We start from the raw sequence: 17,818 nt of genomic DNA, 5'->3' as shown, positions 1-17,818 counted from the left end.
CAATTATTATAATTGGCATAACATCAGTTTTTCCTTGCTGATAGTGAATTAGAAATAGGCCAATTATTTATCTTATCTGTGAGACAAACATGCACTAAAATAGCTGTCTGGACATCACAAAAAAGTAGTGTTTTTAATTAATCTGTATTTTTACTGACCATATGTATGGCAGAATTCAATTGGGTGCAGATGCATGTATATGTGTTAGTTAAACTGTGTGCTTGTGTGTAGGTGTGTGCATATGCTTGAGGATGTGTGTGTGTGTGAGAGAGAGAGAGGGGGGAGAGATAGAGAACACTAATTAGTTAGACCTCTGTAAATTCTATGTAAAATATCTTTAGGAGAAATGGGATTCATGCCTAACTCCTCTGAGGCACCTATGCTTGTGATTGAAACCTCTTCCTTGAAAAACATATTTTCTTAGATATGTTCCTTCACATTTGTCATGTCATTAACCCTTTTGATACCAACCCGGCTGAAACCAGCTCTGGATCTGAGTAGAAATGTCTTGTTTTCATAAGTTTTGAATTAGAATCTTCCACCAAACCTTAGTCACAATTTATGTTCCTAACACTAGCTTAATGATAACTAAGTTATTTTACTAAATTCTTTATTATACTTAATTGAAAGAAACACAGAGCATCTCAAAATAAATATAGTAATGAAAGGGTTAAAAGCACATAACTCCCAAAGACTAAAGTGGGTCAAATGTTAAGTGTGCAGTGATGTACTGAGGTCATACGACATCCTTTGTCCTTATCTACTGGGATGCATTTATTCACCTTGTTACACTCACGGAGTGGTTGGCATTAGGAAGGGCATCCAGCTGTAGAAACATTGCCAGATAAGACCGGAGCCTGGTGCAGCCTTCTGGCTTCCCAGATCCCCGGTCGAACCGTCCAACCCATGCTAGCATGGAGAACGGACGTTAAACGATGATGATGATGATGATTAACTCATAGCACTGTGTAACGTGATTGTTACCCTTGAGTAGCAACTGTTATTTCTTATTTGCTTACCCCTAGGAAATATGAAAAATGGCTAATATTTCTTTCAAACTTTGCTTTTAAGATATTTATTCAGACTCCAAAGAATCTCTCTCAACACATGGCTATGATGTTCTCCCACTACTCCTGTTCATCATTAGAGATGCACATATTGTCAACCACTAAAGGACATGCTCAACTGGTTAAGGTCAAGCAACTGATGAGCAAACCTGTGGTATTGAGCAGAATATTTGCTATAATGGTATTTCTGCTTCAGCAACGCAGCACCGGATAAGCACTGAATGAGAGGTAATGGTAAATAGGTCAGTTTCCAAACATTGATATCCAGGTGACAAAAACAAGTTTGAAAGGAATAGTAGTCATTTCCTTTGATTTCTAGATAGAAGCAAATAGGAAATAACACTTACTGACCAAAAACCAACATAAATAATAATTTTGTTGCATTGTGTAATAGAGAATTATCAGAATTCTGAAGGATGTGCTTTGTGCATTGTCTGGCATGTATACTCCCTTGCCTCCCAAATTATAACCAGGCTCTTTGATCCCTCATCAAAGAGATCTATTCAAAATTTGCAAAGTCTTTTTATCCCAACTCTTCAGCTAGGATGGTTTTGAAAGGTAAAGCTACAATGCTGCTTCCAGTTCTACATGGTAGTCACACCCAAAGTACTCATCCCCATCATTACCACCAAACACCATATATACTTGCTAGGTGAAAACTTTGATGAAACAACTAAATCTGACAATGTTCTAATGGCTTACCTCATAGCTTCCAGAAAATGGATATTTTAATGAAATGTTTTACAAATACTCTTCAAATGGAGTAGATTACAATTATACCAGAATTTGTCATGAAAAAATTTTTCCAAACAAGGTGAAAAGAGTTTTGGAAAATTTACACATGTCGCTAGTTTCCTCATAATTTTCAGAACAATAGGTATTTTGTTAATGAAATTTTCTACACATACCTTTCAGATGGCATAGATTACGATTATATTGAAATTTATTGTGGAAAATAAAAGTGTTGGGTATGTACACATACATACTGACACACATCACAATTGTTTTAGAAATTCAATATGAAAAAAATAAATTTGGAATTCAATATGAAAAAATAAAAGAAAGAAAATTGATGGACTCAAACACATACTTACTGACACACATCACATACATCTGCAAAATGAAACTTGAAATTTCTAAAACAATTGTGATATGTGTCAGTATGTATGTGTACATACTCAACACTTTTATTTTCCACAATAAATTTCATCTGAAAGGTATTTGTAGAAAATTTCGTTAAAAAATACCTATTTTTCTGAAAGCCATGAAGAAACAAACTTAACTCATGGGAATTTTCCAAGATTCCTCTTTCCACTCGCAGAAAAAATATTCACAATAATTTCCAATATAATCTGAATCTACACTATCTGAAGTGTGTTTGTAGGAAATTTCATTAAAAAATATCCATTTTTCTGGAACTTAGGAAACAAATTTGTGGGTAGCACACTTGTATAGGTATGCTGTTCCAGTAATCACCTTTAGTTGGTCCTTATTCTTGGAAAATTGTTGGTGGGATTCTAACCAAATGTACTGAACTAGTAATCTACTTAGTAAACCCAGGTTTCCTTCTCTCACCACATCTACCATCTAGTATTCCAGACTCCACTCAGAAGTCTTTTTCTGGAACTTTCTTTGTTCACAATTTTCCTACTGGTACTGACTTGTAAAAGTTTAAGCTGAAAAATTGAAAACATGGAAATATGGATGTAAAGCAGCAAATAGACCGTCAAATTACAAGAAGCAATTTTATAGTTTGCCATGGAAAATAAAAAATATGATTGATGATGAGCTGCAGTGGCTTATGATAACATTATTTAGCTCCAGATCCATTTACATTAAGAAGCATAGATGACTCTTCAGTGGATGAAGTGCCAGTTTATTAAAAAATAATCTCAGAAAATCTGTATCATATTATCTACTGTTAGGTGCATGTAACATTAAGGGATCTTCCTAAAGGCACTACATAAGTCATACAGTGAATTTGAAACCACATTCTATTTAGCTGGTTGTTCAACATGCACCCTGTAATTTCATCATCATAATTATTATCATAGTTTAATGTCTGTTTTTCATGCTGGCATGGGTTGGATGATTTGACTGGAGCTGGTGAGCAGGAGAGCTACACCAGGTTCCAGTCTGATTTGGCTTAGTTTCTATGGTTGGATGCCCTTCCAAACACCAGCCACTTTACAGAATGTGCCGGGTGCTTTTTACGTGGCACAAGTATGGGTGCTTTTGAATTGTGCCAGCTTGGATGCTTTCTACATTGCACTGGCAAATGTGCTTTACAAAATTTATTTTGTTTTTATTATTAAAAGTACTGTTATTGTGAATATTATCACATTGCTTGTATCACAGTCCTGAAGGTAATATGTAGTAATATTTTTCCAAACCTGGCATTTTTTTCTTTTCTGGAATATGAAGAAAAAACTGAAAATGAAAGGTGTTAGCAGTCTTAATTAAAAGTATCAGGTAAAAATGTAGTAATGATTATTCATATTATCTCCCATCATTAAACTTTGTTGTTATTCTCTTCACTTCCATAAGTGGGTGGTTAGTATATCAGAACTGAAGAAGAATCATACAGTTGCCTCTTAGAGTTCTGAAGTAATAATCCAATCACTTTAGCCATATTCTTTTTTAAGGGTTTTTACATAACTGTTAATTTGTTTTTTTTTTACCTTTTTCTCACTTCAGTTATTTGTGGCCATTCTGGAGTATCACTTGCAAGGGATTTAGTAGATCATATTAGCACCAATAGTTATTTCTGTCCAATGTTTATTTATTATGTATATTTATTAAGTGGTTAAGATAGACCATATATATGTATATATATATATATATATCTATACACACACATGCACACACTCACACACACATGCACACACACACACACACACACACACACACACACACACACATACACACATACATACATACATACATATTGTTTGTTTTGTTTTGCTTTTTCTTTTCAGGGAAACTATTCGAACTGCTTTACATAATTCAAAAGAATTGACTGAAAAGTTGCGTGATACAGAGACGAAATTTGATGATATCAGAGAAGAGAATTCTATGATATTGCAAATCCTTCAAGATGCTTCAACTGCTATAAAGGATTACCTCTTGGTAAATTTGAAAAGTTCTTTAACTATATATTCTGAGTATTTCTGTGTGGCTTATGAAGTTCAGTTTGAAATCATGAACAAATGTCTTTGTGTCCACCTAAGCCTTCTGAGTTAAATTAGGTTGATGGAAACTGTGTAGAATCACATTGAATGGACTGTAAATGTAGCCCTGTTAGACATGAGCAACATCTCTTTAACAGAGTTCTCTCTGTTGAGAGTGTGAGTGGTACTGAAAAGTTCCTGGCTTTGAGTAAAAGAAAATACTAGGAGGATCAGTTAATTATGATTTTATTCAACATACTCCCCTCTCAGATTTATATAGTTATTGCAGTGGTCCTTCAGTTTTTCTAAGCCCTAAAAAAGAACTCAGAATTTTGGGCCTCCAGCCAGGCCTTTCGTGATTCCCTTAAAGCCAGGAATTTTCCAGCACCCTCTCATATTTGGCTAAGAGCTCCAATCAGAGAACAACTCTTATCCTTAGTTTTCATATTTTCTTTTTTGTGGTTTTGTCCTCATCAGAGGAAAAATGGTAATACCCTTAACCTTTTTGCAAGATTTGTGGAAGTGGTGGGGAGAAGCAGAGGAAAGCAAAATGATGGATCATGGGTAAGGACATTATGAAGCAGAACATCAAGTTAAAGCACATTAAGTAAACATGATTTAATATCATTATATACATGTAAAACAAAGGAAAAATAAGCTATTTCCTATTTTCTGTAGTATTTGAAACCACGTACTAACTTCGTGAAGATATGATTTTTAAATGAGGTATTTTAATGATCTATTTAAATCTCAGACAGCTTCTGCATAACCTCATTTCAAGACCTTCAAAAACAGTTATTTGATATGTCTGTGGAACATGCAATGAAACTTACCAGAAAAGATATCTCTTGTAAGATGATTCAGACTGGAACAATACTTGATAAAAAAAAAGGCTGCAGTCTCACATTCTCCTAGCAAGTTAAGGAGCTGCTTTACTTAAATATTTTTGTGCCTGTCCATTATCCAGTTCTCAATGTGACAGAAGCATAACAAGAGTTTAAAAAACCCTTAGAGCTTACATGTACCATGTAAGAACTAGTCCAAGTTCTAGTTTACATCAAAAATATTACACAGTCCATGGCTGGCAATGATCATAAACAGTATGCAATGCAGCTGCAATTCTTAATTTTTTTAGGCAACCATTTAACCATCAACATTTAACAATTAGAACTGTATGCCCCTCAAAAGGAGCTACTCTTAGTTCTAGATAAAAAGAAAGCTTAAATTAAGATCAAACAATTGGTGACATCTGATTTGAGTGGAATAACTCTCTTTGATGCTTCTGGTAGAAAAAGCAAAACTATTTTGACTAACTTGATTCTGGCAAGAAGTTTGTTCACTCAAGTAGAATACTATTGCAGTGGCTTCATCTGTAACTTTACTCTTATGTGGCTGGACAATTTATTCTCTTTTAAAGCTACCACTCAATGGCAGACCTGTGTGCTATATTGGTATTTGATCATTCCCAAAGCACCTATTATTATATGAATTGTTTCTGTTTACAGGCCCCCACAGTCAGGTTATCTCTATTTCCAGGTTAATTCCTCTAACATTTTTAGAGATACATTATCATCTGTTGGGACTGATATATTGATTAGGAGTCATTTATTATTCTTGTGCTTGGTAACAATATCTGGTTGGTTAGCCTTGATCTCCCTGTCTATTTGTATTGGCACATCCTGAGGTATGTGGCTTTGTGACCTTTTCAACTGTACATGTATACCATCTCTTTCCTGTTAGTATCTCATAATTCTGGCATAACTTTCAGTGTAAGTCCAAACTTTATCATGTCTGTGGATGCATTCTTTCTTGACTAAGACTGAGTATCCAGTAATAATGTTAATTGCTTCTTCATCATCTCATATTCTACAGTTACTCAATTCTGCTTCATTATATGCTTTCCATGGCTTTTAATAGAGAGGTTATAGATCCCTTTTATTTATCAGCATTCTTGCTTAAAATGCATAGAAGAGCATTTTCCATTCTGGTGATGTAAGGATATTTTCTTTTTCATGAAGTAAGGTCTTTTTTTTCCCTCCTTTTCCATTTTCATACACTCATATTAATCCAACACTAAGAAAGGTCACCGAAGTTGTACACATACAAGAAGCAGAAGTCAAACCCACCCAACACTTTAACAGGAAGAATGAGCCTCCCCCCCCCCACACACACACAAACTACTCTAAACTCAACAAGTTCTTAACCCTGTCATGCTGTGTTCCTGTTATAGTGTGAATAGCCTAAACATAATCTCTACCTGATTCCCATTAAGTGCTAAGGAATAACACATGTAGAAAAAGAAGATAGAATACTAAAAAGGCAATTGATTTGTAGTCACGTATGTTTATGACTCATTGTTAATTGCCTCACCCCATTGCTGTTGTTTACTTCTGTTTTTAACTGGAAAAAAAAGGGATTTTTTTTTTGTGATGAAATGAGTATGTGGTGAACTCACCACTTTGGTAAACAAGCAAGGCCTAAACTTTTTACAGTTAGGAATTATTGATGATATTTATGCTTTGAACGAAGGTGAGCAAGAATTTCCTCAAGTTTAACCCTTATGCAAACAGTGAAAGTAATTCGGAGAATGAAACTGCTGAAAGCGACAAGGAAAGTAGTGATTCAGGTGAAGAAATTGGGAGTGGCCCTCACACAGCTGATACTAATAAGGGTGGTGAAGATTATGTAAATCTAGATGAAGTTGAGTAGACACATTTACTGTGCTTTGTGTTGGTCTACAGTTTAGCAAAAATTATTTAAGCCCACAAAACATTCCTGAGTTCATAACAAATGACAGTCAGGGCATTGATTTTCTCAGCCTGTTTGCAGATGATGGATTTTGGGATAATTTGGTAAGGATGACAACACTACATGCAAGCCAGGTTCACAGGAATAAGCCTAATTCATGTGCTAAAACCTTTCAAAAATGTTTCGGTAGAAGAAATAAAAGTTTTTATAGTGATAAAGTTGTATATGGAGTATTTGTGTGTGAAACCTAGTAACAGGGACTATTGGTCAAACGACAGTGCTGACATTTTAGGTAATACTCCTGGTTTTTGTAGCATCGTGACTTGTGATCAGTTTTGTGCAATTTGAACATTTCTGTATGTTATTGATGAAGAAGGTCTGGCAATTGACAAGACTGACAGAATTTATTAAGTAAGACCAATACTAACCAATTTCGTGCAGAAATGTTGATATTACTACAAACCACATAAGCATCTCAGCCTGGATGAGGGGGATGACTCCCTCTATAAAATCTAAAGTGCACTCAAACAGTATATAATGGATAAACCTACAAAATGGGGAATAAAACCTTTTTCATTGTGTAAAACTGAGACTGGTTATGTGATGAATGCAGAAATTTACAGTGAGGTATGAGAAATCATTGACAAAAAACTTGGTTTGGGTGGGAATACTTTCATAGAACTAATTCATATAATCTGAATTGGAAAATAGATCATATGTCCTTGTGATGGACGGGTACCACAACTTAGTTTTCCTGTCAAAATATGCTATGAATTAAATCTACATGGGAGTTGTGGGAAAGTCAATGCTGAATTAGAAACATGTCCCAAAATCCCTAAAAGTAGAGAAGCTATTCAAGTGGGGGAAATTTCTAATATCTGTGTCATAGGAGTGTGGTATGCATGGTTGGCAGGAAAGAAAGCCGATTCTTCAGATATAAAATTACGATATCCCAGATTTTGTAACAACCAGCAGAAGAAATAAGCATGGCTCTGTATCAGAAATACTAATGCCCAAACTTGTGAAAGACTACAACTAATTTATGTGTAGATGTGATAAAAATGACCAGATGATCCATCTAAACCACAGTAGCAAGCTTTGCAGGTGGCCAAGGCGTCTGTTTATAAAATTCTTCATGTGAGCTTGTTATATAATTCATTCATTCTTTTCAATGCTAAAAGGCAACATTTGGTAACTTCAGGAACTTTGTCTAACCCTCATTGGAAATTATCTCTCATCTGCTTGTTTGTGCATATGAAAAGAGTCATGTGACCTACACCATATCCAAGGGTCTCTCTTTTCAGAAGTACCTGTTGAAGCATCTGCAAACACCAGAGATAGAAAAGGAGTAGCCCTGAGGTAGCTTATAAAGACATCCCAGAGAAGATGGCAAAAACAGCACTGTGGTGCAGCCACTGGAAAAAGCATTTATGCATCAAACAAGGATCAACATGGTGGGCCGACTGGTATACTAAGGTAGAATACTGGTGGTTGTTGAGAGTTAGGCCTATTATTGTTATTCTACTAAATTTTTTTTAATGATTCTGTCCATTAGTTTGCCTGCAATCATTACTCTTCGGCTGTGTATACAACTATTTATTTTCTTTTGTTTAGGAGACCAGGTAGGGAGTAAAGTTAGACACAGGAACCCAGAGCCCAGGCCTGAGAGGGTTAAAAAGTTTTGCACTTATTTTATGTATTTTTAAGCGAATTTCCCAACCTAATGAATATTGAAAAAACTTTAGTCTTTCAAAGAAATATATTTAATTTACTACTATCAAATTCAATTATTTTGCAGTCTTTAGATGCAGATGATAACACATCAGAGTCACAAGAATTGATAGGAACTCAACGAGATAATATGTTGCAACATTTGCTCATGATATTAAATACAGCCCGAGTTCTTGGATTAGGACCAGGAATTGCTGACTTAAATCGATCACGTTCTCCACAAACTGATGTACCTAGAACGCAAGAGAAGAGGAAAATAATGTAAGTTGAAATTTCTGTATGTATGGATTGGTAGATTTGTGTGTTTTATAATACTATACCATCTACTAATTAAGTAGTGGATGATATGGTATACCAGCCACCGTCACGTGAATTTGTTGCACAGCTTCTCCATTGCCTTTACCTGAGTTATGGCAAAGTCACAAAGTAAAAATAGCCATTGCAGTCTAGGTATTAGACCATACCAAAGATGATGTACTTTGAACCTTCCAAGTAGTTGTGTTTTATCAATGACACTCAAGTGTTTCAAACAGACTAAGGATTTCATATGAAAATTTGTAAAAACCTAATAAGAAAAGATAAAATGAGAATACAGTTATGTTTACAAGATAGCATTTGAAATGAAAACCAATCCTCATATGCGCATGTGTGTGTGTGCGCGCGCTTGTCTGTGTGTGAATTGGTGTCTTCTTGTCTTGACATTGTGTGACTGTTGTAAATTAGTATCCCCATCATACAAGTCTTTTGTTTCTAGGCTTCCATGGAAACATGTCCACCCACAGGGAAAATTTATCTTACTTGGAAACTGGTGAGTGTTGGTGACAGGAACAGCATCCTGCTGTAGAAAATTTTCCTCAAACAATTTCATCTGACCCATGCAAGCATCAAAAAGTGAATGATGATGGATGGCTGGATTCTTTCTTTCATTCAGTACCACTTTTAACTGTTGAGTCAGTATTTGTTTCCCCTTGGCATGTTTCACAAGTGCATATTATATTGGTTTGTAAACAAATCCATCTAAAGTTTAGCTTAAATGTTTGATATGTATGTATGAATGCATGAACAAATGACCGAATGTCCATTGCTAATAATTCTGTTGTTTATTATTTTCAAGAAATTTGCCACCTATTCAACTAAAGGGAAGAGATATTCCACCAGCTCACTACAACCTAGGGGACATTGGCTTTGTTCCTCGCGCTAGTCAACCTGTTCTTGGACATGTGGAATCTGACAGTTCAAGTGAAGAACAGCCCGAACCTAAAGAAACTCACCAGTCTACTGGAGTTCAGACTTTGAGTATGAAAAGAGTAAGAACTATGTAGTTTCTCTTCTCATACAAAAACAGCGTTGTGAAAAAAATTGGGATATCATTGAGCAACATATTTCATTTCCTTCACCAATGGGTAGCTTGAGTGTTGAACAATTTATTGACTTTTTACAAACATCTGATTTAGTCTTCTGACCATTGTGTGATAGATTTAAATTGTGATTCTCCATTTTGCAAACTGGAGAAACTGTAACAAGGGTGTAAACCCTTCATTAATTAGGGAATGAATAACTTAACACTGCTTGTAAAGTAAACAAAATTGTTATTTACAGGGAGAGAGAGAGAGGTGGGGAGAGAGGGCAAGAGAGAGAGGGGGGAGTGAAGTGTGGAGCAGATCCTAGTATTATTTAAAGATAGTTATAATAGTTAAAGAGATAGAAAGGCAAAAGGAAAGCACTAAATTCTATTTAAGAAATGTTACTTCTGAACTTTGCTAAGCTAAAACAGCTATGAAAATTGAGTGGCGGATTTGGAGAAACGATATCTTGTAGAGAGGAGAGCTTTGAAAATAGGCAAAAGAAACAGGTTTGGGGATATAAATATTCTGTTGAAGTAAAACAGTTATAAAATTTGGTGAGTGAGAGTGATGAAGGATGAAATGGGGAATCAGTGACTTATATTGTATTTTAACCTTTTAGCAATCAGATTACCCTGTTGAATGAAATGATTATTTACTTATTCACACTGTTTTCAATTAATCATGCATTATTATCTCATAGCTTCAAGATTTCAATGATGATTTAGAATGACATTGTAGAGTAGGTCTAAGAGGTTGATCTGGCCTCTTGCAGTATGAAACAGGTAGAATATTTGGGCTGGATCTGGTCGGTTTAAATGCTAAAAGGTTAAAAAGAGTGCTTTGTAATATTAACTCTTTTGAGACAAATTTGTTGTAGACTACCTCTGATTCTTTGATAGGATTTAAATTTAAACCTTTCATCAAAATTTCATGCCAATTTATGCATCAGCTTAATAATGACACAAGTACTTTACTGAATTCTTTATTTTCAAAATCAACTGAAACAAGGCAGTGCATTTCAAAAGAAGTACAGAAACAAAAGTAACAAATGGGTTAATATAGCAACTGATTTCCTGTCATAAATTAGGGAAAACAAAAAACAAAAAAAAAAATGTTCAGGCGCAGGAGTGGCTGTGTGGTAAGTAGCTTGCTAACCAACCACATTGTTCCGGGTTCAGTCCCACTGCGTGGCATCTTGGGCAAGTGTCTTCTGCTATAGCCCCGGGCTGACCAATGCCTTGTGAGTGGATTTGGTAGACGGAAACCGAAAGAAGCCTGTCGTATATATATATGTATATATATATATATGTATGAGTGTGTGTCTGTGTTTGTCCCCCTAGCATTGCTTGACAACCGATGCTGGTGTGTTTACGTCCCCGTCACTTAGCCGTTCAGCAAAAGAGACCGATAGAATAAGTCCCGGGGTTGATTTGCTTGACTAAAGGTGGTGCTCCAGCATGGCCGCAGTCAAATGACTGAAACAAGTAAAAGAGTAAAAGAGTAAATCAGTCAATGAAAAATTTATCCTTGCTTTATCACTGATTTATTTGTTGTATGAAAAACAAATTTCATTTTTCTTTTTTTAAGATGTTTTATTGTTAGCAGAAGGCATGTATATTAGTAAACTATATGCATGAGTTTCACTACTTGGTGTACTTTAAAGGCAATCATTTGGCTATTTTTTGTAGTTAAGTATGATGTAGTTGTAAAGTTGAAATTTGGTTGTGATTGAACTTGTATCTCTTTTTGCATTATTATTACAGATAATGTATCTATTTATATATTCATGTATATATGTATTTATGTATATTTTTATTAGATTTTTTTTGTTTTTGATTTACAAATTTTTCATGTATACATACTGTAACAAATAATGTTTGTTTATATGCAAATTATAAATATATGGCTGGAAGTTTCAAGTATTATGCTTTTTTTAACAGAGGCAAAAACATAATTAGATATTGTCTGCTGGAATTTATAAACATTTAGTAATATCTGTCTGTAATTACAAAATTATAATACATTGAACATTGTTAAAATCAACTTTGCTTACTGAGTTTGGAGGAAAGAAGAGTACACATGTGCAAACCCTCTGAGATTTGTGAGTTTGATGCTGATAATGTTCCATTTAAACTGTTGTAGGTCAGCACTTGTAAGAAAGACATGAGCCGGGAAAAGATTCTGGATGACCAATGTCCTGGGGGAAGAAATACTGAGCCAGTGGTTACTGCTGGTGACAAGGGGCTGGGGTGGTGATGGAGTGAGACAAGAGTGATGAAAGGTGGAAAGACAAGTGAGTTGGAGGTATCTAAGTAATGAACATATATATGAGAGCAACATTCTCTGAGAACCAGAGGCCATTATACTTGTGATAGATGAGACACAGTGAAGAGACAGCACACCTGTGTGTCAGAGGCTATAATGTTCCATTAATAATTTAATGCCAATCAGTTGAGAGGCCCTTCTCGAGATGTGGCCCAGGATGTCTCTAAGCACAGCAGAAACACTGTCTCAGATAGTAGAGCAGTATTCCATTGTGATCCTTAATTGAACCTCATAAAGTGTCAGTGGTTGTTAAGGACTAACATATTTTCTGACCCTGGGGAGAAATAGCATTCAGAATGCGATTCTAGCTATGCTGAGGATAAGGTTTCCTCAGGAGAGATCTTGAGTGAGCCCAGCACTTTTGTGAGGGCTCTAGCCAAGTGCCACTCATATTTAGAGGGGTAGGGCAGTGTTTTTTTTTTCTTAATATGAATAGTGTTTGAATTTTTTAATTATTTTTCTTGTGCTAAAATAGACAAAACTGTCACAACCTCAATGAAGAATTCATTCAAGGTCTCCATTCATGGAGTCAAAGTAGGTTGGTGTGTGATGTCTAGATGTGTGTAGATGGTGGATGGTGCATAGTTGGAGAATGAAGGTCCATGTCATTTCCATATGCTTAGATGCTGTTGGATGTGGTGGCAAGTAGGTTATTAATGTATCTCATCTGCATAAAATTATCTGAATAGTTTTCTAAATAGTTTTCCTTCACTTTATTCAGCCAATCTATCTATTTAATTTGTGTATGCATGTATGTATGTATCTATCTGTGTGTATGCGTATGCACACACACACATGCATAGATATGTGTGTGTGTGTGTATATATGTATATATATATATATATATATATAATATAAATAATGTATATATGTACATACCTACATCTATATGCATATATATATGCATATATGGTTACAGGACATCAAAAAATCGTTGAACACAATGAGAAACAAAAACATGGAAACAAACTTTTTTCAAACAACAAAAAAACAGAGTACAAGACATACAACACAAGGAATATTCCCCTTCTTCAGTTGTCCCTCTTTCGTCTACTCCTTGTACTCTTTTTTTTCGTTGTTTGAAAAAAAGTTCATTTCCATGTTTTTGTTTTTGTGTTTTCGTTTCTCATTGTGTTCAATGTTTCTTTGATGTTCTGTACCCATATATGCATGTATATATACATATAGATGTAGGTATGTACATATATGTATGTATATATGCATATATTTATATATTATTTATATCATTATATGATTGAATGCCACGCATCCTTTTCCAAGTATATATATATATGTATATATATATATATACATGTGTGTGTGTGTGTATACACACATAATAGTATCAAACAGTAAAAACAAGTGCTCAACACTGCATTTGGTGGAGAGATAGTCTATATTTGTGAATTGACAATACCACCAAGTTTCATGTGGAAAGAATTTCCAGCTTTCAAGTGATCCTGCCTCCATTTTGGATCAAAATACATAAGCTTACATAAAACTATGTGAGACTTCAATAAAAATACACAGCTCAAGGGAGGTGACTTTTTAGGATTTCTTAATTGTTACTTCCTTTGCATTGGGTCCTAAAATTTTCTTGTACATAGATTAACTACCTTATGCAGTGCCACTTTAGCATGTGCTCTGCAATTTAAAGGGAGATTACTTTAGGTTACTTCTTAGTTTACTTTGCATTAGTGCTATTTTGCCGTGTGATCTACATGAGCAAATTTACTTTGGTGGGTGATCTACGTACTCATTTTAATTACATTCTTTATTCTTGACTTCTTATTACTATTTACTAAGACAAAATGAAACATGGTTTTCTTGTTATTAAAATAGTAAGAATTTTGAAAAAATACATTTACAATGCTAAGTATGTCCTACAGTAATCTCCCTTGTGGATCACACGCCAAAGTAGCACCCATTATGCAAGAACGTTCATGCATACCCATATATAGATATATATGTACCCAGCATGTAATTTATTGATATATGTGCATGTGCATATTATCATATGTTGGGTATCCCATACACATACATCAACAAAACATACATATATTTATAACTATGGGATGCATGAATGTTCTTGCAAAAATCCAAGGCTATTGTAAGGGAAATAACAATTAAAACATCTCCAAACATTACCTCCTGTCATCGGTGTATTCATATTCAAGTCACACATAGTCTCATGTAACCTCGTATATTCTTATGCAAAATGGAGGCAATTACTAGCACTTTCATCGGATTACTTGATAATTGAGGCAATTCTTTTCAATTGGTATTGTTAATCTTATATTATAAAAGGGAAGCAGATCCCTGTCTGTCATCTATTAGAGGGAGAGAAAAATAGGGGTGAATCAAAACATACATAACAACGTACTTTTAGAAGAAGAGAAGAAGAAAGAGTTGTTGCAAGAGAAATACAGTGAGAGAGAGAGAGAGAGAATGAGTGTGTGTGTCTGAAAGATAGATAGATAGGTAGTGTTATTACCATAGTAACTAACAAGTTTTATTAAAAATGAAGGAATTTTAAGTGCAAGCCTCTCAGTACGACACAGCACAGACTTCAAAAAAAGGTTGTATATATATATATATATATATATATATATACTCTTTACTCTTTTACTTGTTTCAGTCATTTGACTGCGGCCATGCTGGGCACTGCCTTTAGTCGAGCAAATCGACCCCAGGACTTATTTTTGTAAGCCTAGTCCTTATTCTATCGGTCTCTTTTGCCGAACCATTAAGCTACGAGGATGTAAATACACCAGCATTGGTTGTCAAGTGATGTTGGGGGTACAAACACAGACACACAAACACACATATATATACATATGCGTATATACGACGGGCTTCTTTCAGTTTCCATCCACCAAATCCACTCTCAAGGGTTTGGTCGGCCCAAAGCTATATTAGAAGGCACTTGTCCAAGGTGCCATGCAGTCGGACTGAACCCAGAACCATGTGGTTGGTAAGCAAGCTACTTACAACACAGCCACTCCTGCGCCTATATATATATATATATACGGGACTGTCACATTGAGTTGACAGTATACAACCATTTATATATATATATATATATATATATATATATATGTAATGTATGTATGTATTTCTTTTTCTTTTTTGGTTGTTTGTATGTTTCTGTGTCTTTCAACATATAGACAATACATCACAGACTTTAAAAAAGGACTTTCACTTTGTACAATTTATGAAGGTACATGCATGATTAACAAATATTTTTACTGGCAGCATGTCTTTATATATAAAAGAGAAGTTGTGTGTCTGTCTCCTACGATTTAGATTCCTAACTACTCCCACATTTTGTGGTGCAGTTTAACCAAAACCGGGTATCTTATTGTCGTGATTCATATCGAGCCCTTCTGGGTATTAGGGCGCGTCTACGATGAGTCTACGATTTTAAAAATAATTTACCATCATTTTTTTCCATTTTAATGCATTTTTTCGCTATTATATAAGGGAAGTAACTCTCTAAAAATGTCTACGATGAGTTAACGATTTTTAAAAAAATTTACCATAATTTGTTTTCCATTTTTAATGCAGTTTTTTGCTATTTTTTGGCTATAACTCTCTGAAAATGCTTATATAGTTATTTCCCTTACAAACCCAAGCAACACCGGGCGATACTGCTAGTATATTATATATATATATATATATATGCGCTAGCATGGAAAACGGATGTTAAACGATGATGATGACGTCTTATTTTTATATATAGAAGACAATAATGAGCAAGGCTACCTTATTGTTATGTGAATGTGTATTTCCTAGAAAACTGTTTCCTGTATAAGAAACATTGAAGTGTCTCAAAATATTTGGTGAAGGAGGCTGCAGTTTGTTTGATTTTGCCTTCTCCTCGAAGCAACATGAGGATTTCATTTTGATTCATCAGACATCTGTAAATTTTGCAGAGTGAGCAAATGTCAACAAAGAATATCTTTTTTTTTTTAATCCCTGGATTATTAGAATGTATAACAAAGTGGAGCCTGTCTGAAAAGTCGATGGAGTTGGCATGCATTGCTAATCCTTTGACAACCTCGCTCCTCCTCTGAAAGTTTTCCTATTAATTCTGTTGTATATATTCAGTTTGGTTACATTTCATCCTGTTTGTTTGCACTGCTGTTATTATCTACATCTCACTACTATCTACTTGAGATATTTGTCTACATAACTTGTCCATTTGGTGACAGTTATCCATTACCAACGCAGTTTTCACAGACCGAAAGCTGGCTCAGCATATTGTTTTGAATGAATTATTCTCTTCTTGAGATTCCCCAGCCAGTCTGTAGTGTGTTGCAAAAGCAGAATCTTATTTTCCACCCCTACATGTGTATTCTGACATGTATTTCAGTAATTTTGCCTTGGTTTTCTTTGATTGTGCTCTCCCTTTTGATGTGTCCTTTGCTGTTAGCCCTTCTTTTTTAATTACATTTTTTTTTAACAGCCCATGTTGTATTGAAAAATTCTAAAGTAGAAACAAATAGCACAGTACATATATTGTATTATTGTATTGTAATCAATAATTGAAATGAAATCAATATATTTTACTTAACAATAACAAAACTTCAAATGTAAAATTTCTATGTAATTTTGATATAATAAATAGATATGTTGCAAAAATTTTCACAAATATTCTGTTCTTAAAAAAAAAAACCAACCTTGTAATCACTTATTTATAATGAGAACAATTGAATAGAGGCAGTAGAGAGTGAATGAGAGAGAGAGAGAGAGAGTATTGCTATGGAAGAAAGTGAAAGTAACAGAACGTGCACAGTAAGATGAAAAATGTTAAATGAAATAACAGACTAAGGGATACAAATGAAAGGAGAGAAAACACAGACAAAGGGGGAGTATGATGTTGCAAACAAAAATTGATGCAGATAAGAGAGAGAGGAAGGAAAATTATGAGGATAGAGAAAGAAAAATGACTAATTGGAATGGAGGTGGTAAACAAAGAAGAAACGGAAAGTGAGATAGTAGGAAAAAATATCTTGCAGTGTATGATGTGAAAAAAGCCCATAAAAAGCTGACTACCTACTGGTGAATTAAAATAACTTTTTTGATAGAATCATGTAGTTGAAGTCTTCAATAATAAAATAATCCCCAAAACCACATTTTGATTAAAATTTATTGAAATTGGAATTTTTAAGAATTTTCTAGACAGCATAGATTTTAATTTTCTTTTAGTAACTAAATTAATAAGCAGTTTTTTTTATTATAATATGCATATATAGAGAGATATATACACATACATTACATACATTTAAATATGTGTATACATATACATCTATATATGTATACACACACACATATATATATACATGTATATATATATGTATACATGTACATATATATAATATACGTGTACACACACACACACACATATATATATGTATGTATACATCCA

The 17,818-nt window shown here is 34.4% G+C and overlaps 1 protein-coding gene across 1 annotated transcript in view; it reads left to right on the top strand.

Annotated features, from left to right (window-relative positions):
- Positions 1-17,818, top strand: part of LOC115217947 (cilia- and flagella-associated protein 157-like) — a 53,386-nt gene that overhangs the window by 25,729 nt on the left and 9,839 nt on the right. Inside the window, exons 7-9 of the mRNA XM_036503085.1 lie at positions 4,046-4,196; positions 8,784-8,977; positions 9,831-10,023. Of these exons, the coding sequence (XP_036358978.1) occupies positions 4,046-4,196; positions 8,784-8,977; positions 9,831-10,023 (538 nt within the window). The remainder of the gene's footprint in view (positions 1-4,045; positions 4,197-8,783; positions 8,978-9,830; positions 10,024-17,818) is intronic.

This window comes from Octopus sinensis, linkage group LG1, assembly GCF_006345805.1.
Source record: "Octopus sinensis linkage group LG1, ASM634580v1, whole genome shotgun sequence".
NCBI lineage: Eukaryota > Metazoa > Mollusca > Cephalopoda > Octopoda > Octopodidae > Octopus > Octopus sinensis.
Note: the sequence above shows the minus strand (reverse complement) of the source record. Positions and strands in the feature narration are given on the sequence as shown.